General features: G+C 51.7%; 1 protein-coding gene across 2 annotated transcripts in view; it reads left to right on the top strand.

The window, feature by feature from the left end:
* The window catches only part of SLC39A14 (solute carrier family 39 member 14), a 67,001-nt gene extending 46,476 nt beyond the window's left edge, over positions 1-20,525 (top strand). Inside the window, exons 2-9 of one of the 2 annotated variants that reach the window (XM_075556544.1) lie at positions 4,448-4,726; positions 6,691-6,877; positions 9,670-9,839; positions 12,425-12,547; positions 13,600-13,788; positions 13,895-14,102; positions 15,333-15,517; positions 17,431-20,525. In XM_075556544.1, coding sequence (XP_075412659.1) covers positions 4,463-4,726; positions 6,691-6,877; positions 9,670-9,839; positions 12,425-12,547; positions 13,600-13,788; positions 13,895-14,102; positions 15,333-15,517; positions 17,431-17,577 — 1,473 coding nt within the window. In that variant the 5' untranslated portion in view covers positions 4,448-4,462 and the 3' untranslated portion in view covers positions 17,578-20,525. Of the gene's footprint in view, positions 1-4,447; positions 4,727-6,690; positions 6,878-7,609; positions 7,780-9,669; positions 9,840-12,424; positions 12,548-13,599; positions 13,789-13,894; positions 14,103-15,332; positions 15,518-17,430 lie in introns of both variants that reach the window. The other variant, XM_075556543.1, reaches the window with a different exon arrangement.
* The last annotated feature ends 2,863 nt before the right edge of the window (positions 20,526-23,388 follow it).

Below are 23,388 nucleotides of genomic sequence, written 5' to 3'. Positions count from 1 at the left end.
AAAGAATCATTGGTCAACATCCCCATCTCCCCAAGAATAAATTGTTAAGAAAAAACTCTCTGCAGGAACATATGGTATATGGCTTCCATATCTGCCGTGAGGCCAGCGTCCCAAAGATCTAAAGTGATTTTAGCACATGGAAGATCTGTGGAACAGGGTTTCTTGCTGCCTGCAAGATCACCTCCCGACTCGTTGGGGAGTGGGGTGCTTGTTTCAAGTGTCGAGCCAGGTAGGAGCGCTCCCTTGGCTGTTTCTACCAACCTGATGAGGACGATGGTCCATACTTTGGAGCCTGGGCATCAGAGAGAACCGCAGCTGCTCAGTTGCCAGAGGAACGGGCAGCAGGGTGAGGGGGCAAGGGAGCCAGGGGTATTGTTACTTCTAGGTGGCGAAGCTACTAACACTCACCTCACAGTTCCTCCCAGTTGAAGTGTTTGTGTGGTGGTGTGTTTTTCAGTTTTTGAAATCTATCTGAATTAAAAATCATTGTTTTGCACAGTGATTCCATGGAAAGAACTCTGCAGTGGAGGCTGACTTCTAAGGCACTTGGCCTACTCGAGGTGTCCCTTGCACGCATGGCCTTCAGTCTGGATCTTAAACGTGGATTTGGCACGTGTATTAGGGTCCTGCATGATGCTCCCCTGCTCAGGACCATGCAGGATCCGGGATCTGCATGTGTCTGTCTCCTCACAGCCAGGACGGTGGCAAGGAGAGTCATTCAGGCTTGGTTTCAGTGAATGAAAAGTCAGCTTCTGGTTTTGCTACTTTCTGGCTGTGGATCAAATGTACATCTGTGAACCCCACTCTCCGTCCCCATGATGAAGATGACAGCTTTGTGTACGACCCCAGTGAGTGGCAAACATTTGGTACCTACTGGCTGCTGTTGGCAGGATCTCTTGGCCTCTCCTTTTCTAATCCCCTTGAATTTGGTAGCTTTAGACAGTGGGTCGTGGGATTTTTGAACAATGATGCTTTATTCATTTTTGCCTGAGATCTATGCTGCTGACCATAATTTAACGAGTGTTTCCACTTAGAGCTTAGAGAATTGTTCGTCTCAAAGCAACACTGCTCAATCACCATTATTGCTGGTGCCTGATCCATTCATGAGGAGCTCTGGTGGGAGAGTGATTTATGTGCTGGGCTGTTAATCACAAGGTCGATGGTTCAAACCCACCAGCCTATCCACAGGAGAAAAGTGGGACTTTTTGCTCCTGTAAATATTTATAGCCCCAGAAACCTACACTGGGAATTCTACTCTGTGCTACAGGGTCGCAGTGAGTCGTACTTAACTTAATGGTACTGAGAATCCATCCATTTACACGACTCAGAGTATATTCTGTTTAATAATCCCATGTTCTTTGTGTGTCCTGTGTTTAAAGCTTAGAGCTTGGAATGTCCTCGATAGGGGACTTGTGTGTGTGCTACAGCCTAGAATGATCATTTTGGCAGAAAGTAACGTTAGTCACCAACCTAACTGATAGTTTCCTTAGCAGCTTAGTGTTTGGGCTAAGAGTCAGCATGAGAGAACCCTGCTAATTATACATCCTATGAAGATAGCTCAGTGTCATTGAATACTCTGTCATCGAGCTGTACAATAACCCAACGACTTTAAGCCCTCACAGTAACCCATTGTGGTAGGTGCCAATTTTGTAGAGAAAACTGGAGAAAAGAGCGGCTCAGTAACTTGTTTGCATTTCTCTGGTAAGCCAGCACCAAGCAATGAAAGCCAATTCTGTCAGACCGCTAGCCCCGGGGGTAAGCTGATCGTTACTTGGGGTGATTGGAGATCATTACCTGGGTAAATAACCACTCAAAGATCACACAAATCATAAGTGGAAGTGCCAAGACTCAAATAAGCTGCCCGTTACCACTCTGCTATAATGTCTCTCGAGCAAGCCAAGACCAGGGGTTGAAATACCACGCCTTTCACTGCCAGGCGTCTGGTGGTGGGACCCAGATTGCCTGGGGAGTGGTGCAAAGGACTGCAGGGACTGGGACCCAGGGTGTGGCTTAGGGAGGATCATTTCCCCCTCTGGATGTTTAATTTACTGATTAAGTTCTCACTGTGCTAAGGGAAGTCATTCACAAAAGCAGAATGGGCAGTCCTTTGGTGGTGGCGGCCATCGGGTTGGCTCTCAGTCTTGGCAGCCTTAGTATAATAGAAGGAAGCACGGCCTCATCCTGTGCCGGCTTCATGATGGTTATGGGGTCGGAGGCCTTTGTCCTGACCACTGTGTTAGTCCACCTCCCTTACGGCCTCCCTTGCTTCCCCCATCTTCCACTTTATCCACCAGGATGGCCTTCTGTAAAGACTGGTCTTCCCTGACGGCGTGCCCCCAGACAGCTGAAGGCTTACCGGCCTAGCCTCTGCGGACCATTGTTTCTTCTGAGACTGATCGGTCTATTCTCTTGGCAGTTCCTAGTTAAACTTTATTTTTCCTGTGCGCCTCCCAGGTTCTTAACTGTCATGATAGAGGTTTTCCTGCTTTTTAAAGTTACTGTTTCAGCTGTGATTGAGATAGTTAAGACTATTGTGCCAACCTGGCCCATAAGCACATGCGGGATTAATAGGAGGGCGGAGAGATAAATGGCTCGGCGAGCCCCGCCTTTCTGGTTCTCTGGTCTCTTGTTCCCTGATGGACCAGTGTGCCAGCTGCCTTAGCTGGCAGTGCTCACTTCCTTCAAGGTAGCCCTGAGGAGAAGCCGCGTGGAGACCCCTGCCAGCGCTGAGATACTCACACCGCCACTGGATTCAAAAACTTTCTACCCACTGGCCTGTGATCCTCCTGCATTCGGCGTCATTGTGTGTGTTCTGTGTGTTTGAGGAGGACTGTATAGATCGGTGTCAGACATATGGGCTAAGGCGGTCTTTATGGGCTTGGACTGGACTGGGTTGGGATGCTTTCTGAATGTTCACTTGTCCTTTATATAAAACTCTCTTATACAAGAGCTTGTGTAGATTTGTTTCTCTAGTTTACCCAGACTAACAGTGATTCTCATGTTTGATAGCTGCCTGGTCTTCCATGAAATGGATATGGTTCACTTGACCGTAACACATTTTTCTGTCCATAACCTCCTTATTTTTGAATTATATCTTTGAAGATGAGTCAAAAAGCATTGCTACACAAGCATAGAAACGTTTGCCAACAAAACCATCGGCACGTGATGCTATTTTTTGGTGTGTGTCCTCCCTCTAAGGCTTCCAAAGGCAGTGTTCCTAGCCCTCCTATCCTTCCCCCAAGAGTTCTGCACTCTTCCATTCGCGTCACATCAAAACAGCAGCGCTGGCATCTTTGAGAGATGCCAATCACGGTCCTTTTCAGTGTGCTGTGAGTTTGGGGGACAGCAAAGAGGGCCGAAGGGGCAAGACGAGGGCTGGAGGGAGCGAGGGTGGGGTCCGGCTGCTTAATGAAATTCCTACCGGACAGCTCGATGCCCAGGCATCGAGGAACGAGCCGGGGCGTGGTCGGGGTGGGAAGAACGCATCCGCGCCACTGGCCTTTCCATCACTGGTGCGACTTGAAACTGCTCCTAAGTGTTTTCATAACAAGCTCCCACATCTGTCCTACAACCCTCCAGAATAGCTATCAGCATGGCCCCTGGGGAAGCTCAAGAAACGTCCTCCGTAACACTCCGACCTGACCTCACTGCTTGGGTTCATTTGGTCTGACGGATTCCCTCCGAAGAAATCAGTTTTGATTAGACTTTTTGTTTGGAAAACATCCCAATGAGATTGAGACAAGTGTGTCACTGAGAGGCCGTGTTTGCAAACATCTACCGATCACAGAGGCCTGTGAACACGTTGTTTGGAATGCACCCGTGCACGCACGATCTGAGCTATCTCAGCAATACACTGACTCTGCCCTTGTGTGCGGGTACATTCTAGAAGTAGAATTGCTGTCGCCAATGTGAAAGATATTGTCATTCCGCTGCAGCTACCGGCAGTACTGCTTCTGTTCCGTCGCTGGATCTCGGCGCACGTTCCCGCCAGAGACCATCTGTTTTACTCTTCCCACAAGTAGCCCGCTGGCCTCATCTGCGCTGCATTCTGAGTACTGTAGGCCGGCAGCGCGCACTTCCCGTTTCTTTTGAGACTCTAGCGCAGGATGGCATGGTTTTGTTTGTGAAGCTTCCTTCAGCCAAACCTGTTGAAATGTTGTTTCATCGTGTCTTCACTCCATCCTTTTCAAAGAGGGGGTTTTCCTCGGAAGCTGGGCAGAGGAGTAAGAGAAGGGATGCGTGTTTGCTTTGTTTGCAGTCAGACGCGGACAGCCGGGTTGGGGGGGGGGTCTGAGTCTGCAGAAGAGGGGAGACTCTCTCCGAGGGGTGAGCCTCTCAAAGACCCTCCTGGGTCGGACATTGGCCCCTGGTGCAGCTGGCTGACGGGGAGTGGGCGAAGAGACAGGTTTTCCTGCAGCTCACCTCCACCTGGCTTGTCTCCTCTCAGGCTTACTCGGTCACCATGAAGCCGCGGCACCTGCTCTTCCACGGCTGCCTCCTCTTAGCCCTGCTCGGCTCGTGGAGAGCTGCCCCTGAGGCTCAAGCGCTGTCTGCGGGGGCGCCGGCCATCAGTGCCGCCTCCTTCCTGCAGGACCTCATGCGTCGCTATGGTGAGGGGGACAGCCTCACCCTGAAGCAGCTGAAGGTCCTACTCAACCACCTGAACGTGGGCGTGGGCCGGGCGAACCTCACCCAGCCAGGGCCGGAGCAGAAGAACCTCTCCAGGGTAAGGGCCTGTCCCCCGCCAGCGGCTCTGCCCAGCCCAGCCCCGCCCCTTGGAGCTCGGGGTCCGGTAGGACACCTCAGCAGCTTGAGATAAATGGTTTGGCGAGTTTCAGCTCCCAGCAGCCAGTGACAGAGCAGAGCTGCCCCCGTCGGAGTTCTTTCTCGGTGGGAATGTTCACAGGGTCAGACTGCCCACGCCTTCCTCCCACCGAGTCGTGGCTGGGTACTAACTGCCAACCTTTCCCTTTACTGAGTGCTTCACTGTTGTGCCACCAGGGCTCCTGGGGGTGTAAGCTTGGGGCAGGCAAACCAGAATAAGACAGCATATAGACCCATCTGTTTTCACCCTATGTGGGAATTGTCCCAGCCTCCTCGTGAGCCCGGCAGGGAGTTTTGAAGTCCATAGCAAAGGCTAGGAGTGAAGTGGGTGCTCAGCACCCCCAGACTTCTCAGAACCTCACTCGGTTCATCCAGAACCTCTAGAAAGCTGTGGCTCCCAAGGCAGCTAGTGTCTCTCATACTGGACGCGCCCTTGACCAAGCAGTTTGCACACCGCCCCAAGTGCAGGTGGGAACATCGCCAATTACACAGAGGAGGAGGATACCAAGGGCCTGGAGATAGTGAGTTACAGACGGGACCAGAGCTAGAACGCAGGTCTTCTGGCTTCTGGCTCTCTGCTCCTTCTTCCACGCCATCACCGCAGCTAGTCAGAGCAGGAGCCTGCTGCAGCCAAGTCTTCATGTATCTGCTTTGCTCTCTACTGAGGCCAGAGAAATAAAGCAACATGAGTTATATCTGTTCAGCTGGAGAGATCAGCCCACAGAGAACAAACATGACCGTGAAGTACCGAATGACTGCTGTGGGTGGGACAGTGGCTGGACGATTCGATTCAGAAACCAGGGTGAGGGCGTGCGCTGGAACCATACGAGCTGTGCGCCCCAGAGGGCGCTGCAGCCTGGCTGCAGGTGCTTCCAGGGTAGGTCTGGAGCCCCCAGGGAAGGGTCACCAGGGGGCTGGCCCTCAGGACTCCTTGTCAGCAGCCCAGAGGGAAGGAGCTGAGAGACAGTAGCACTGTAGTGTTAGGTAGGCAGGCGGATCATTTACCATCCCCGCAGGGGATGGCCTGCTCAGATACACTGGCCTGCCCATAGTGCAGTGGGGATCCTTAGATCTTACTCCCCTATCCTCAGAGGGGCCCTGGTGGCGTATTGGTTGTATGTGGGGCTGCAATTTGGAAGGTCAGCAGTTTGAAACCACCAGCCTCACCGAGGAAGAAAGATGGGGCTTTTACTCCCATCAACATTTCCGGTCTCAGAAACTCACAGGAGGTCAGTTCTACCCTGCCCTATAGGGCTACAATGAGTCAGAATGGATCTAATGGCAGTGGGGATACGTGTCAAGGCCCCTGAGTGGCTTAAAGGGTTTGCATTAGGCCACCAACCTAAAGGTTGGTGGTTCAAATCCACCCAGCAGCACCATGGAAGAAAGGCCTGGTGACACAGCTCTGGCTCTCTGACACAGGGTTGCCATGCGGCAGCGGACTCAACACAGTGTGCCAAATGAACTCCTGCAAGCACTGCATCTCCCCTTGTGGGGTTTGATTAAATGGCACCACCGCTTCCAGGGACCCCCAGCGCCCCATAGACACCAGTCTTCTCGAACTCTGGAGAAGTGTCTGGAATCTCCTATCTCCCGGGGCAGCCAGATTCCATATGTGACAATGACTGGCATTTAATTGTTCCCCAAACTTCCTAGCCAACCATTTGCATATGAGTCCACTGGCTCTCACTCTACTTAGCAGATTTTCCAAGTTAAGGGGCTTCTTTGTCCTCTTCTGGAAACACCCTTCCTTTTTGGAGTGCCGACTCCTTGTTCTCCTGGAAAGCTGAGTGGGTTGCTGCTGAGGGCCCAGCGATGGGTTCTGAGAGACACTTTATTCTCGCTGCCCCCTCCCCTTGGTTTCAGTGCTTCAGTTCTGGGGACCTCTTTGCGGCCCACAATCTTAGCAGCCAGTCACGGATTGGGAGGAGCGAGTTCCAGGAGTTCTGCCCCACCATCCTCCAGCAGCTGGACTCCAAGGCTTGCACCTCCGAGAACCAGGAGACTGAGGAGAACGAGCAGACCGAGGAGGGGAAGCCAAGCACCCTTGAAGGTGAGCTGGGAGAGGAAGGAGGGGCCGGAGCGTCCTGCCACCCTGACTCTGTGAGCAAGCCGGGACCAGGGTGTCCACATGGGAGGGAAGACTCAGAGCAGTGACTACTCCCATTGTCTGCACTCACAATCCTGGGCCAGCTCGTGGCCAGACTCTTGGGCGGGCGGCACGGCTGGGGAGGGTTCCGAATGTGGGGCCTTTTTGACCAGCCTTGTGAATGCTTTTTTTGTCCCTTTCCCCATTTTTGGTTTTCATTAAACCCTGATATGTTTGGGGTTTTTTTTAAGTTGACCATTTAAGGGCCTGCAGAGGCTGCCCTTGGCCCCTTTTTCCTTCTGTCCGCCTCCCCCAGCACTGCAGGGCAAACGAACCCTGGTTTGTGAAGGTTGGGGGTTCTTCAGACCTGAGGTTGTCCTTCAGAAACCCCGCGGGACTGGTACTAGCTGGTACTACTGGCTGGTACTGCCTGGGCTTGTAGTGCCTGCTGCTGTTGATTTTTAACACGGAAGGTACTTAACTATGCGCCCACTGTCTGTCCACCCCCAAGGTCAGCTGCTCTGACATGTTTTCCTTAGGTTTGTCCGCAGCGCCTAGCAGGAGGTGGATTCCATCCGTTTTGGCCGGCGGGCTGGTGGATCACCGCTGCTCTGGAGGGGGGCACGCCCAGGCCGGCCTTGGGGGTGCTCCCACCCGCAGTAATGGAGGCCCTCGTTTGTTTCTGTTCCTCCACAGTGTGGGGCTTTGGTTTCCTCAGTGTATCACTGATTAACCTGGCCTCTCTCCTGGGAGTCCTCGTCCTGCCCTGCACTGAGAAAGAGTTTTTCAGCCGCGTGCTCACTTACTTCATCGCCCTGTCCATTGGAACACTGTTCTCTAACGCGCTCTTCCAGCTCATCCCAGAGGTGCAGTAGACCGCAAACACGCCACCAACCCCCTCTCTGCCCGCCCTCTTTTCTCTCGGGCATCGCAGCTGCGCCTTCTCCTGCTGACGCTTCCTGTGTCTCAAGCACCCAACTGCCACCTGAGAAATTCATTTATCTTGCACGTATGCACAAACACAATCGACTTCTGCCTGTGCAGCTCAGGGGTCTTCTCTCACTCCTTGGGGTACCCAGGCTGGCCTCGGGACTCTTCAGGTGGTATCAGATGCAAGGTTCTTTAGCATTGGCCTGCATCCTGGGGTGGGGGCTTCCCAGCCTCCCTGCCTCCATCCCTGCCTTTCTAAGCACCTTCTTTAGGGCCCAGGAGGAATGTAGTAGCTCCTGGACCCTCTGCGTGCCCTCGGGTGCCACCCAGCCCCTCTGGTCTCCTTCGAAGCCCCTGCAGAGATCAAGTGCGGCTGCCAAAGGCTTACCAGCTGATGGCGAAGAATCAAGTCATTGTGAAATGTTAAGCGATCCTTTTTTAAAAAAACAAAAAACAACTAGCCCTCAGTTTATCTCCTAGAAGGCCACACCCCAAGCAAATGCTGTAATATTACCACTCAGTAAAATGTAAAATGTCAACTGCCTTCATCCTGCCCTAATGAGGATGGGCTTCCTGGTACCCTTCACTCGACTGTTTGCTAATTTCGTTCCCTAATTGTTGTCACCGAGGAGCTATAAAAATAAGACCCCAGCTGAGCTGACAGCCTGCCTCTTTGGCTCAGCGAAGCGCCACCGACAGTACTTCAGTCCCTTTGGGAAGGGGTGGGGGGCACAGGTCATAGAGAAGTCTCACGCCCAGAAGCAGTCGTGGGAGCACTCCGGTGCCCGCGGTGGGCTTCCTTCCTAATGGAAGGAGCACTCTGATGTGGGGTCTGTGGCCTTGATACTTTCTCCCCACCCACCCCCCAGGCATTGTCAAGGCCCTTGTCAAGGGAGGATCTCATCTTGGGCTCTACTTATCAGCTCCCGAAATGTAATTTTTAAAAGACTTGAGATGGAATGCCCTACTGTCCGTCTGAATGGAAGCTGAACCATTGCATGTACTCCACCTCTCTAGGCTGTTGGGGAGCTTCCTCCCCTCAGCCCAGGTCGGCTCTGCCCTGCCCTGTGTGGGCCTGAATTCCAAGCCCAGCATGGCTGGCCCTGGGAAATTCAAGGACAAGTGCCTGTAGGGCTTGGTGGTCATCGTGGAACTCTGTTCTCCACTTGAGCGCCGCCCCGCCCCCTGCTCCCTGCCCCCGAGCAAACAGAAGAAACAAAATACTGAGAAGAAACGGGATTTTTCCACACTCGAGCCCCGCACATCTGACTCTGTTGGATTTCCCCACAAACCAAACCAAATCCAGGTCATGTCACCTGTGCACACGCAGTTCAGGCGGATGTGCCCAACCATCGGGCCATTTCTCCTGCTTCCCGTCAGAGCCAGCCCCTGCAGCAGTGTCCAAAGTCTCCCCCAGGGTAGGCCGGGGCAGCCTCGAGCACATCACCTCAGGTGCCTGCCAGAGGCCACACCCCCCCTCGCTGGCCCCACCTGCTGCCCAGCTGTCAGGTGTGCCATGGGCCACCAGAGGCCAGGGGCACAAGCCACAGGTTCCAAGGCTACCGTAACGCCCTTCTCACTTCTTCTGGACTGATTGAAGACACTCTCACCAGACCTGAATCACTAACACATTTTCTCTCTTTCTCTCTCTCCCTCCCTGCTTGTCTCTCTGATTTTTCTTTTATGTCTCCTTTTGTTAATTTCCACTGAAACTTGCCCTGTTCCCAACCCTCTCCCCACCCCGGCTCCTCCTTTCCCTTCCCTAAATGGTGGTTGTGGTGCCCTGGGGGGTGGGGATCCACCCTTCTCCCTGTGCTGGGTGGCAGTGTGGGGACACGGTTTCCTCTGTGTGACCGTCATCTCCCTGTGCTCCCTCTTGGGGGCCAGCGTGGTGCCCTTCATGAAGAAGACTTTTTACAAGAGGCTGCTGCTCTACTTCATAGCCCTGGCGATTGGAACCCTCTACTCCAATGCCCTCTTCCAGCTCATCCCTGAGGTATGACAAGCCAGGCCTCTGTCACGCAGGAGCACAGCCGTTTCCGAGGGGGACTGCGGGGAGACCCATGGTGGAAATGGAAGGCCTTCTGTTTTGAGAAGTGAGCCAGCACTCCTGGGATGAGCCAGAAGAGGCAGCATAGTGTAGGGTGCAGAGCTTGGGTTCTACACTGCAGCCGGCCTGGGTTCAGATCCCAGCTCCACCAGATTCTGTGGCCTTGGGCCAATACCTTATCCTGATTAGTCTTCCCATTTCCCCACATATAAAGACTCTGTAAACCGTGCTGTAGTGAGGATTGCCTGAGTTAAATTCAATAAAACATTGACTGCCTTTGGCACCTCAAAAGCCATTACCAATTGAGTGGATTCCAGCTCACAGTGACCCTATAGGACAGAGTAGAATTATCCCAGAAGGTTTCTAACACACCGGGTCTTTATAGGAGCAGGACATTGCATCTTTCTCCCACAGAGCGGCTGCTGGTTTCAAACTGCCGACCTTGCAGTTAGCAGAGCAACATGTAACCCAACCCACTACACCACCACGCCTCCTGGCGGTAGTGCCTTCTAGGTGCTATGTAAGTGTTGAGTGAAGAAATATAGGCTGCTAGCCAGATTACTTTCTGGCTCCTATTTGGAGCTTTGGGCGTGGAAAACTATAAAACACAGCCCAGAAATCTGTAGATGTCCATCAGATGATCCGTTTTCTTTAGTTGGGAGTTTGAGGGCAAAGGTAATGCAAATAAAAACGCAGTCCAATTTCACCTACGTTGACTGCCCCTTTGCCCCTCTGCAAAAGTTAACGGGAACATTCTCGCAAAAGAGGACAAAGACTTTGCGATGTCTCCTCCGATTTAATGCAGTCTCTTGGGACCTGCTATTTACAAATAAGACTCCCAGAAGCACAGTCATTAAGCACTTGGTTACTAGCCCTGAGGTCGGCAGTTCGAACCCTCCCGGCGCTCTCTGGGAGAAAAGGCCTAGTGATCTACTCCCATCAAGTTAGGCAGCCGTGCAGACCCTGCGGAGCCCCCAGGTCTTCTCTCTGTTCTGCATCTCCACAAGCCGGAGTCGACACCGCAGCATCGGGTTCTGGTTTTGAAATGACAACATGCATGAGGTGTTTCAGTGTAGGGGATGTGACAGGCCCGGACAAGGCTGTAATTGAACCCCAAAGATGGCCCTTGATGTCTTCCCAGACGCTATGATGAGTGGGTGCCCCCAGCGGACCCGCTCTGACATCTAGAAAACACGTCATACCCAGTAGACAGGTAAAGCACCTGGCCTGCACAAGGTTCACCAAGCTGAGAATGCTGGCCTTATGAGGCCAAATGCCGTGCTTTGGCCCCTGCCACCCTTTACGGCTGTTCATAGCGGTTGTCTCTGTTCCCTTCTCCTTTCCCAGAGGTGACGTCCCCGTCCGAGAAAGCAGGCCAGCAGGTTGTGTTTCTCTCTAGAACTCGGCCTGTGTACCTCGCAGGAGGCAGCTGTCACCCCAGCAGATGGCAGGCCAGTCCTGGCTCCTGGCGCACCGGGTGTCCGGGAGGACTGTGCTCCAGAGGACCATGGGGGGTGACTCACGTTCCCAAAGGAATGTTGGCCACCAGGCTTTTCTGCAAAGTCTCTCTGAACGGACCCCACCTTCCCACCTCTCACCAGCAGAGGGCTGGGCACCTTTTGAGCAGTTGTGTGCATTTGTGCCATCCAGGAATTCTGGAAGACTTAGCGTCCGGGGTAGAAATTTGATTTCGTCCCTTTGAAACAGAAAGGGAAAGTGCTTTCTGAAGGTGCAGTTCAAACAGACGCTGAGGTGTCTGTTCCCAGTGAAGAGTCACAGTCTTGGAAACCCTGCCTAGGACTGCTTTGAGTCGGGATCAACCCCACTGTCCGTGACTGTCCTTGGGCCTCTCCACGAGAAGGCTGTGTGGGTTTCCCAAGGCCCTTTGTCTACCAGCCAACTCAGGTGCAGGCCATCAGATACTCTCCTGAGCGCCCAGCACCCCTCGGGAGCTCACTGTAGAACGGTGTTCTCCGCACATCCTCCCTTGTTCTCCCCACCCGCCCCCAGTAAGTGAAGTGTCCAAACACATACACCCCCAACAAGCAGAACAAACGGGCAAGAAGGCGGAGGGCACCCACAGTCCTGTGGTTTGCATGCTTGGCCTGCGCTTGCTGGAAGGTGTGGTCGGGACGATGCTGCAGCTCTGCCTGGCTCAGGGGTGGCTTTCCCAATTTAGAAGCAGTGATTATGCCCTCTCCCTTTATGTTGAAAGGCAGACCAGCCAGGGACACACAGTGCTGCTCCTGAAACATGGAATTTCCTCACAAGATGGGCCCTTGAGCCAAAGCAGCAAGAGAAGGAAGGCGGAGTCCTTATGACAAGTAATAAATACCAGCCCAGGGCTGTTCTTCCTGGGACCAAAAAGCTGCAGAGCCTTTGTCTTCTGCTGATACTGTCACCCTAGGGAGACAGGGCTTGGACAGGGAGCTGCAGGAGTCCCGCAGGATGTCTCTCCTAGAGCCCCGCAAGTGGTTAAGCAATGGAGCTGGCCACAGCCGGACACTCATTCTGTTTTCCTGGGTCCACAGGCGTTTGGCTTTAGCCCTATGGAAGATTATTACGTCTCCAAGTCTGCCGTGGTGTTTGGGGGCTTTTACCTTTTCTTTTTCACAGAGAAGATCTTGAAGATGCTTCTGAAACAGAAAAATGAGGTGAGACGTTCATTGTTGGCCCGGGAAATTGTTTGAGGGAAAACGCCCGTCTCCAAAAGGTGGTGGGTGGGGCAGAGGCGTCAGCCCAGCACGCTTCACCCATCTGAGCCTTCAAAGCCTCGGAGGTCACGGCTGTGCAGTCTCCCTTCACCCCACCTCACAGGGAGTCCACGTCGTGTGACTAGATCCGGCCACCGTGGGGGTTCTGTTGTTGTTTTTGTTTCGTCAGCAGCGGTTTCCCCCTGGGTTGTACTCTGCAGGGTGTCCTTCATGCGTGTATCCTTTCAGAAGATGCGGGAGGGGGCTTGGAAATTACGCACAGCGGCTGGGCGCTGGAGGCTGGCCGCAGAGCAGTGAGGTTGATGACCGCAGCCCTGGTGACCAGCCGCCCTGGTCCTGCGCCATCATCCTACCCGTGACAGGTTGTGGGACCCGTCCGACGGCCGTGGGCTGGTTTGGGGGGAGTAGGTCTCCAGGCCTCTCCCTGAGTCTGTAAGCTCACCCTCAGAGCAGCACACAGGCCTCCACGAGCACTTGGCGGTGGCCATGCAGATGGAGCCTTGGATGGACCCTGAGCCCGAGTCCTTCTGGGAATCACCACGCCCCCTGCTTCCCCAGTCACTCGGATACCTTTCTTAAATGCAGAGCAATTCATTTGCATGGCATCCTTACACAGAGGCCACGCGCCTCTCCTGTGCCAGCCTCTGGACACGCGCTGCCGGAGCGAACACTGCCCTGCTCTCATATGATAACATCGTCCCGAACTAGGGCCGCAGTGCTGGCGTGCTGGCGCTCGCTCACCAGACTGACCCTGGCCATTGCAAAGGAGGGACCCTCAACAGCCCTGAGTCGTGGCGGCCTTGCTCCAAGACAGCTCCTGGCAGAGATATTTCAGACCGACTCTCCATTCAGACGGGGCCCAGCCTTCTGCAGCGTGTTTCCCTGGGTCCCTGAAGCTGCTCCGGATGGTGGGATGAGCGAGGGCAGGGACTTGGCCAGGGCTGTGTCTCGGTAGTGCGCGCTGACTCCCTTCTGCCCCTCCTGCCCCCCAGCATCATCACGGACATAGCCATTATGCCTCGGAGGCACTGCCCTCCAGGAAGGACCAGGAAGAGGGGGTGACGGAGAAGCTGCAGAATGGGGAGCTGGACCACATGATCCCTCAGCACCGCAATAGCGAGCCGGACGGAAAGGCCCCCTCGGTGGATGGGAAGGTCATTGTGGGCTCGCTCTCCGTCCAGGTGAGTGGGCCACTAGCTGCTCGGTGGGTTTCTGGAGGGGTGGGGGCCTCGAGGACGGGGAGTGGGGGGGCAACCTTGAAGGTGCCTGGTCTGCGCTTTCTCACAGGACCTGCAGGCTTCCCAGAGCGCATGCTACTGGCTGAAAGGGGTCCGCTACTCTGATATCGGCACCCTGGCCTGGATGATCACCCTGAGCGACGGCCTCCACAATTTCATCGACGGCCTGGCCATTGGAGCCTCCTTCACCGTCTCCGTCTTCCAGGGCATCAGCACCTCCGTGGCCATCCTCTGTGAGGAGTTTCCGCATGAGCTCGGTATGGCGGGGGTTTGGGTGGGGCTTTCTCCACACGGATGATGACTGGCCGACCTCCTTGAGAAAGCCTGCTGTCGCGAAGTCACATGGCCCCTGAGCCGTGTGCGGGAGCCCCTGGGTGGGACACACGGTTAAATTGCTGAGCCACCAGCCAAAGAGGTTAGAGACTGAGCGTACTCCAAGAGGCCTCGCAAGACAGGCCTGGCAATCTTCTTCCCCCAAAGCAGCCGTTGGAGCAGCGTGTAACTGATACACACACGGGCTACCATGTGTCCCAACCCACTCGGTGGCGACTGGTAAACTCTGTGTCCTCTCAAACCACTGTTAACTGCCCAATGTTAATTTAAATCCATAGGGGATTTTTACAGGCATGTTTGTTGTTCAATAGCCCCTCCTGAAAAAAAGTGGCGGTGGGGGGTGTTTAATATGGCACCGACTTCTTAGAATGACTATGAACATTTAATGAAAATCGATCGTGACGGACTAAGTCCGGCCACACGCTGTCTGAGGGCTCAGGAGAGGCTCTCTTCCCGTGTGATGTTCATCTTCCCGGGGCCAAGATAGGGGTTAGAAGTGCGACAGCTGGTGGGTGCTGTGGTTGAGCCTGGCTTCAGAGGCCTGGTGCAGCGGGAGAGTGTAAAACTATGAACTTTGCACTCAAGGTCAAATCCTAGCCTTGCATGTGGCCTTGGGCAAAGTACTAGACTCCTCGGTATCCGTTACGTCCCTGGATGGTACCAGTTATCGTCGTTGTGATGGAAACAGCACCTTCTATTTCGACTTCCTTGCAGGAGAAGTAAGGCCACTTCTCCAGAGAGACCCCGTGCATTATAGCGTCGCCACTTCCATGTCGGCCAGTCTGTCGTACTGCGGTGGCTTATGCGATGCTAGAAGCTGTGTCCTCGGTGTGTCATATACCAGCAGGGTTACCCAAAGGGAACAGGTTTCAGGAGAACCTCCGGACTAAGAACAGGTTACAAAGAAACAGGCTGCCTGCTTCTAAGGCATGACGGTCAGGGCAATTAGTGAAAACCCGATGGTCAGAACCCAAACAGGCTGGAGTACAGGAACAAGCGTGAGGATGGCCCCGGACCAGGCAGCATTTGCTTCTGTCGCACAGAGGGCCGCTATGAGCCGGAACCGACTCAGTGACAGCGAGCAACCACGTGAATTACCTAACCCCCCACGAGGCTGGAAGTCCAGGACCAGTCTCCCCTTGTCCCCCCTGTAGGAGACTTTGTGATCCTGCTCAATGCCGGCATGAGCATCCAGCAAGCTCTCTTCTTCAACTTCCTCTCCGCCTGCTGCTGCTACGTGGGCCTGGCCTTTGGGATCCTGGCCGGCAGCCACTTCTCTGCCAATTGGATCTTTGCCCTGGCTGGAGGAATGTTCTTGTATATCGCTCTGGCGGATATGGTAAGTCTGTCATCCTCCATGTCATGCGGGCCAAACTGGGCCAGTAGATTCATTGGATGGGGGACCAGTGAGGTAACATTAGGTTTCTTATTGTTTTTGTTTTGTAACTGTTTTTATTGATATAATTCATATACTATATACTTCATCTATTTAAAGTATATCACTCCATGTGGGTTTTTTTGGGGAGGGTGGGGTCATTAAGTTGTTTTTTTTTTAACATTTTATTAGGGGCTCATACAACTCTTATCACAATCCACACATATATATATACATCAATTATATAAAGCACATCAGTACATTCTTTGCCCTAATCATTTTCAAAGGGGGTCATTAAGTTTTAAAGAAGGAAAGTCTTCTCTTATTAGCATAGACCATTAAAGATGATTAAGCCAAACTCCAAGGTCCTTTATGACATAGTGTTGAATGGGTATCGACAGGTGGCTAAAGAGCAAGAAGGAGGCTGGAGGGGAGGGAGGGAAGAAGATCATCCAGATACCATTCTGCCCCAAACAACCCTAACAATGAAGACTGCCTCTGCCTCTGTTGTGTGTGCCCATGCCTTCCGCCTGTCTTGAGATGGCTTCAATGACCTTGGAGACTTGATAGGATGACGTAGGATGTTCTGCTTTCTTCTTCCCTTAACCTGGTCCAGACATGTTCTTCCATGATGCCTACTCCTTGAACACATCCTTCTCCAGTGCCTGTGGCTGTTTATTCCGCGAGAGGATGATACCTTGATCCCAGAAGTAGAATTGCTAGCTCCAAAGGACAGATGCCTGCTTTTATTCAGCTGCATTGTTTTTCCAAAGGAGTCTAGCCTTTTTACACCTTCACCTTTTTTCAAAGACAGAACTGCTTCTTAAGGAGCTCTGGGGCTACTGAACCCACCCGCTGCTCAGAGGGAGGAAGACGAGGCTTTTTACACCATAAAGATTTAAAATCTTGACAGCCCGCAGGGGTGGCTCTACCCTGTCCTGTAGGGTCACCATGAATAGACCTGGCGACATGAGTGTAGTAGATGAAAGTGTACGTGCTACCAGTCGGTCCCCCACTGTGGTGGTTTGGAACTTGCTAGTACCCGATCTCTTCCTTTCTTAGAAGCCTTAAGGACTCACTTTCTGGACGGCTTGCACAAATAGTTTTTTCATGTCCTGTGAAAGGAGTATTTTTTAAGGACCCCACTCACCATCGTGATCCAACCTCACCCCGGGGGGAAACGTCCTAGACCAGTGGTTCTCAACCTTCCTAAGGCCGCAACCCTTTCATACAGTTCCTCATGTTGTGGTGACCCCCCCACCCCCAACCATAGATTATTTTCATTGCTACTTCATAACTGTAATTTTGCTACTGTTATGAATCGGGCGATCCCTGTGAAAGGGTCATTCAACCCCCAAAGGGGTCTCAACCCTCAGTTTGAGAACCGCTGTTCTAGACCTTTTCCTCCTGTGCAGAGCAGAGCCTGGCCCAGGGTTAGGATATGTTTTGCGTTACTTGTATGGCACTGCCTCCCAGCTGTCGCCTGGCCCCCCGCTCCCAGGAAGCCTTGAATCACGACCCTGCTGTAACTCCCAGACACGCTGGTTTGATTTCCCAGAGAAGTGGTGACAACATTTGTGGTCAAAAAACGTTCTTTGCAAGTATTATTAAAGTCCCCCATGAGAAGTGTATTTTTCACCCCAGCACATTAATTTTTAGCCAGCGTGCAAATGCATCCAGGGCCACACAGGAGTGGCGTGCGTTATCTCGAGTGTGAGGAAGCCTCGGCGTGGCCGCTCTGGCTGCGCGTGTTCACTGGAAACCAGTGCTGTGAGGAAATGGACGTGTGTGTGTGTGTGTGTGTGTGTGTGTGTGTGTGTGTGTGTGTTGGATGCCTGGACCTTCCAAGGCTATTCTGCTGTTCTGTTCTTCCACAGTTCCCTGAGATGAATGAGGTGAGCAAAGAGGACGAGAGGAAGGGCAGTGCGCTGGTCTCCTTTGTCATCCAGAACCTGGGCCTCTTGACCGGATTCACCATCATGCTGCTGCTCACCATGTATTCAGGCCAGATCCAGATTGGGTAGAGCCCTGCCACGAGCTAGTGGACTCCGAAGTGGGGCCCTTGGCTGCCCGATCGCTGGCCTGAGGACTCAGCATCCACAACGGACCACCAGAGAGGCAGCAGTTTCTTTTAAAAACTGGGCCACAAACTGTATGCCTGCATTTCAGGCACCGGCCGTTGTCACCCTGCTCAGCCCTAGGCATACGCTGCCTGGACAACTGGTCCCTGGGTAGTGCCTCTCTCCCTGCCCCTCTCTCCCTGCCCCTCTCTCCCTGCCCCGAGCAGCTCTGGAGCCCGAATCCCACTTAGAAGATAAGCCTCACTTTTTGCCTCTGATGACCCGGCCTTCTTTCTCTTTGAACCAGCACTGAGAGATTTTGAATTCTGATTTACCACACATGCACAAATCTAGCCATGGGGCCCAGCTCGGCTAGAGATACCAGGAGCTGAATCTGTAATTCGGGGCCCACGATTCTAAATCTCCCATCCTAGACTCCTTCAGGCGGCCCGTTTTGAGATGGAGCTGACCTGTTTTGACAGAGAAGGCGCAGAAGATGGGGGTCCCTCCGGTGTCCCCCAAGTCAGTTCAGTTGGCTGCCTTCTCAGAGAGAAGTGCCGCAGCACACAGGATGGGGCGAGCGAGGAGGGGGCAGAGCAGGATGGCCGTTTATCCCCTTGGGGATGCTAGATGCGGATATGTGCTGTTGTCCCCACGTGTCAGCTCTGTGGCCCACATGTCCTCTTCCCAGAAGAATGTGGGCAGAATGGAGGGAAAAAAGGGGAGGGGGGCCCGTCGGAAATCCATTACTTTTGCTCTGGTCGCCGCTTCCCCTTCTGCGCGGCCCTCCCGCTCGAGGCGGGTCGCTGCCCACCTGGAAGCACACTGGGTTCACAGAAGACGCTGGCGTTGGGGGAGACTGCACAAACCTGCGCCCCCGTCAAGACCCTGCAAGCGGGCACGTTGACTTAGAGGACTGGCGTGCAGTTTACGCCCTGCCAACTCCGGCCAGGGTCTCCAGCACCGGAATCCGTGCAGGCACGAGTTCGATCCTGCTCATGCCACACGTATGTCAGGCTGAGCAGCAGGGCACTCTGAGCTACAAGGGCAGACCCCCAGACTGACATGCACATGCTTGTAGAGCAGAGACCCCTGACTCACAGCAGATGGGGTTCCCACGACACTCTCTAGGTTACCACTTCTTCCCTCACCCCACCTCCCACCCCCCAAAAAAAACAACCAAAAACCGACTGAGTCGGTTTTAAATCGATGATTAATTGCTCTCTCTCCTCAGAAAGTGGATGGAGACGCTTGTCTGCGAAACTGTTGATCCGCTTTGGGCACTGTGGAGCTTTCTCCTCCAAACTGGCTTCAGGGGGAGCTCTTCTGCAGGTTCACTAGGTGAACTGATTTATTATTATCATATTGATAATGCGAGAGTCTTGGGCCACTTTGGGGGAAGCGGCCTCTCCTGAAGTCTAACGTAGTAGCGCCCACATTTGCAGCTCCGGGGGGGCTGCGTGTGGGACTGACGGGGGTCTGGCTCTACCCCAGTGCCCCCAGGTCTCTCCTTGCTCTCACACACCACAGCTTTTCACTAGACTATAAATTAAAAGCATCTATTTCATTTTTTTTCTTCTTGGGAAACTTCCCTCCAACCAGGAATAGTGTCGAAAAGAACCTGCGGGGGGGAAACTGCGGGTCATATTTTCGAAGTCGCTCTCGCTGTCTCCTTCTTTTGCTGTTGACGGAGGGGTTTGCCAACGGGACGGAGAGGGATGCTGTAGCTCTCAAGAGTCTGGAGTAAATGTCAGGATTGACTCCTGATGGGATTCTGATCCCCGTTTACCAAAGAACCAATTCCTTAAATGATGGAATCTAATTTTGTGTTTTAAATTCTCGTTATTGTTACTGTTTCCAAACAATTCTTTGTCTCTTGTGTTTTTTTGTCCTCCTCAACAACAACAAAAATGCTTCTAGGAGCCAGCATAAATTAACACTAAAAAGCGAAGACTTGCTTGACTTAACTCATCCTGATATGTTCACTTGATAATTTTAGCATTCCCTATCCACCCTGTCATTCCTTAAAAATAGTCTTTGCCTGGGGTAGAACACTAAGGGTTTGTGGCTTTCTAGTGGGGGCGTACTAAATAAAAACCTAGAATATGAAATAGTACGGTGCTTTCCTTTCTTCCATGCCTGTCTCATAAGAGCTTCTCGTGGACAGTGGCCTCGCAGGGGCACGGTCTGAACTGTGATTGGTGCCAGCATCCTTGGGACTCTTGGGGACTGGAGACACCGAGATGGCCCAACTGCTTGATGTTGCCTTTGGAAAGAGACTCGCCTCCTGAGTTGAGCGGTTGGCCATTTCTTTTTGTCTTTTTAAGTGTAGAACTTGCTGTTTTAAGCACTTGTACATATTAGAAGTGTAAGAAGTAGCAAATGATCTTGAGGAATTTTTCACCCCTGACATTAGCATGGTGAAACTTTCTTCTGGGGCCGGACCAGGTCCTGTTAGCTTTGGGGAAAAGGTATGTGGAGAACGGCTCACTAGAGGGAAGGGGGTGGGAGGTTTCTGGTCCCAGTCACCCTCACCCCAGGATGCAGGTTTTCTCTCTCTTTACTCCCAAAAGGCATTTTGGGTATAGTGTCGATTTGGGGTTACCCCTTCTTAGTCCTTCCCCCTTGGGCTCAAAAAAGAAAGTCTCTCTGTTGGGTATCTTGAAGTCTGTTTTTCAGTAAGTCCCTAAGTCCCCTTTTAAAAATATGCTGGAAATCTGCTTTGTAAAAAAAAAAATGTATTTGATCTTTGCAAAAGATAGAGGTTGGGTCTTTATTGTTCATATTTCCCTTTACAGTTCTGCAATTCCATCACAGTATTTTTTTTTAATAACTCAGGTGTTTAAGAGAAGAAATTAGAAAAGAAAATAACTTATGTGGACTGTAAATGTTTCATTTGTAAAATTCTAGAAATAAAGCTATATTCTGTAATGGTTGAGACTCCTGAGCGTCGTCTTGTAAAGTGGTCCGTCAGCCCTGGTTGGCCTGCCAGGTGCCCTCATAGCACACTGGTTGCGCATTGCAAACCCTAGCGGGCCTGCCCTGTCTTCTAAGGTCCCCAAGGGCTGGTTTGGTTTCTGGGCCTCTAGGTGCAGTGGAGACAGTTAAACACAAGATGGCGATGATGTCTTGCTGGCGGACAAAGCTTTAGCTTACTGTTCCAACCTATGTTCTGAATGTAGACCTTGAGGAGGACCTTTCCATATCATAAGGAACCCTGGCAGTGTAGTGGTTACATGTTGGGCTGCAGTCCAGAAGGTCAGTAGTTTGAAACCACCAGCAACTCTTTGGGAGAAAGACTGGGCTTTCTACTCTCATAAACAGTTATAGTCTCAGTAACCTAAGGGACCGTTCTAACCTGCCCTACAGGGTTGCTATGAGGCACTCTTGGCTCAATGGTAGTGAATTTAATTTTGTCTTAACCCCCTACAACATACCACATTGACTTTAAAAATAATTATCGTTTACAGAGTATATGGCTTCACTGGTGTTACATGACAAAAGTATGTTTTATTTCCTAAGAAGAGCTTGTTATCACCCTCTTCCCTGTATAAATCCATAAACTCAGACGTAAAGAACTGGCACAATGTATTTAAGCTACATTTCCTATTATGTCTGGTGGGGAAAATGTCTCAAACTATTTTCTTTAAATAGTTTAATTGACATGTCATTAAATAAACACTTCCATAGTTCAGTCATATTAAAAAAGAACTTTATAATCATCATTATAACCATGCCTAGGACATTTTTTCCTTCTTGTACTCACGATTAGCTCCCAATTTCCCTGACTTCCCGCCCCGTGCCCCCAGTAAGCCATTAATTCCGTCACCGCCTTTACTACTGGACAAGATGAAAAAGCAACCCCAAAGAGACTCAGAAAAAACAAACAAAGATCAAGAACAATAACCAAACGAACCGGAGGAAAAAACCTCAATCGAGGGGTGGGGGTGGGGGGCGGAGATCAGGAAATATTAAAAACTAGAACACATTTTAAATGGGTCAAAAGGGTGATCAAATGACCAGGTATCACATTTTAACCTCACAACATCTGCCATAAACTGAGTTTATAATAATCTGATAGCAAGCCTATCAACACGTCTCAACTGTGGTCAGAGGGGATTCCCCAATGTACTTGTCATACAAGTTCATGCTCGCCAACAGGGATGAACAATTCCGTAAAAGAAATTATGTGCTCTTGTTGCCCCATACACGAACAGTTCCTGAGTGCGTATTGCTGTGCCCTCGGTTTACTTCCTTCACTCAATCATAGCATACTATCATTTGCATTGGCTCTTTAATTTACAGTGCATGCCACATAGCAGGAACTGTTTAGAAATGACATTCCTTTATCCTTCAGCTTGGCCACCTTTTCTGCAAATCCTGCCTTGTCTCCTTTCCCTCCTGCCTTCCCAAGCTGCTCTCAGTGAGTTAGAAAGCTCTCGTTCTATTTGCTGGTGTGCTTTCTACATGAGAAATCCTTTGAGCTCTGGGAATAGAAATAAGCAAAGAGAAGGGGTTGTGAAGAGGATTGAAACGGATGGTAGTCATGTCTCGTTGCTACTTTTAACCAACTGAAACACTAGCCATTTGGGGTGAAAAGTGAAACATGCCCTATAATTCAGAAGATTCTTTCAATGGTGTCGCTCCCCTGCCTTGTTGCTGGCGCACACTCAAAAAAATGTGTTTTCAACCCACCATTGATCCTGGGATCTGATGAGCAAAATATAACTCTTTTCAAGAAATAAAAGATACCAAATACAGACACAGGATCTTTTACTTGTAGGAAGATGTCAGTCTATTTCTATCTTAATCAAGAATGAAATACCTAGACTTCTGACAAGGCGGGCTTCAGACCCAGCAGAAGTGAATCACCTTTCACCTCTGGAAGAAGGTGAATTACATTCCACTCATGATAGATGGCTCTCTCAGATGATGTCTTCTTTTATTTTTATTAAAGGGGAAAAATTGGTGCTTGGAAAAGCTCCAAACATCCTTTATCAACCCTCAAGCTAAGTCTGTTAAAAGTAGCCAGTCAGAAATCATTTTTATTTTCAACATCATAACTCCTTTTTGCCAGATGCCTACTAAGGTCTTCCTCGCAACAAAAAGGGGGCTACAGAGACTGCTTCCTGTATCACAACAATCTCGGACCCTGGGGGTGGATACCATCAATTATCGCTAAGAACTCACCCCCAAAGCGTTTTGACCTTGGCAATCATAAGCCAAGTAGTTCTTTTTCCTTCGAGGTTCTGGGTTTCTCTTATGATTTGCTGATACAGCTTTGGAACATTCAGATTGCCTAAGAATAAATGAAAATGTCTCTGGGTAGTACTGTTTGCTCCCGACTACCAACCAAAAGGTTGGGGGTTCTAACCCAGCCAGCTGGGCAGCAGAAGAAAGGCCTGGTGACCTGCGATAATTAAAGGTAAGTTAAGTCCAAGTAATCCTGAGATGCCATCACTCCTACTTTGGACACGTTTTCCAGAGAGACTAGTCCCTGGGAAAAGTCACCTTGCTTGTTAAAAGTAGAAGGTCAGCAAAAAAAGAAGACCCCGAAAGAGACAGACTGACACCATGGCTGCACAGTAGACTCCAGCGAGATTGTGAGGGTGGTGCGAGCCAGCCAGAACCAACTAGCTGCTACCTAGCAGCAACAACCAAGCCTAGAGACCACGTCCACGCTGTGACACGTGCAGTTGCAGTGCGTGGGAATTGACTGGATGGCAGTGGGTTTGGTTTGGGTGAGAATGCGCTGCACAGCTCAAGGGGCAGGTG

Source organism: Tenrec ecaudatus, chromosome 8, assembly GCF_050624435.1.
Source record: "Tenrec ecaudatus isolate mTenEca1 chromosome 8, mTenEca1.hap1, whole genome shotgun sequence".
Lineage (NCBI taxonomy): Eukaryota > Metazoa > Chordata > Mammalia > Afrosoricida > Tenrecidae > Tenrec > Tenrec ecaudatus.
This window is presented reverse-complemented; position numbering and strand designations above follow the sequence as displayed.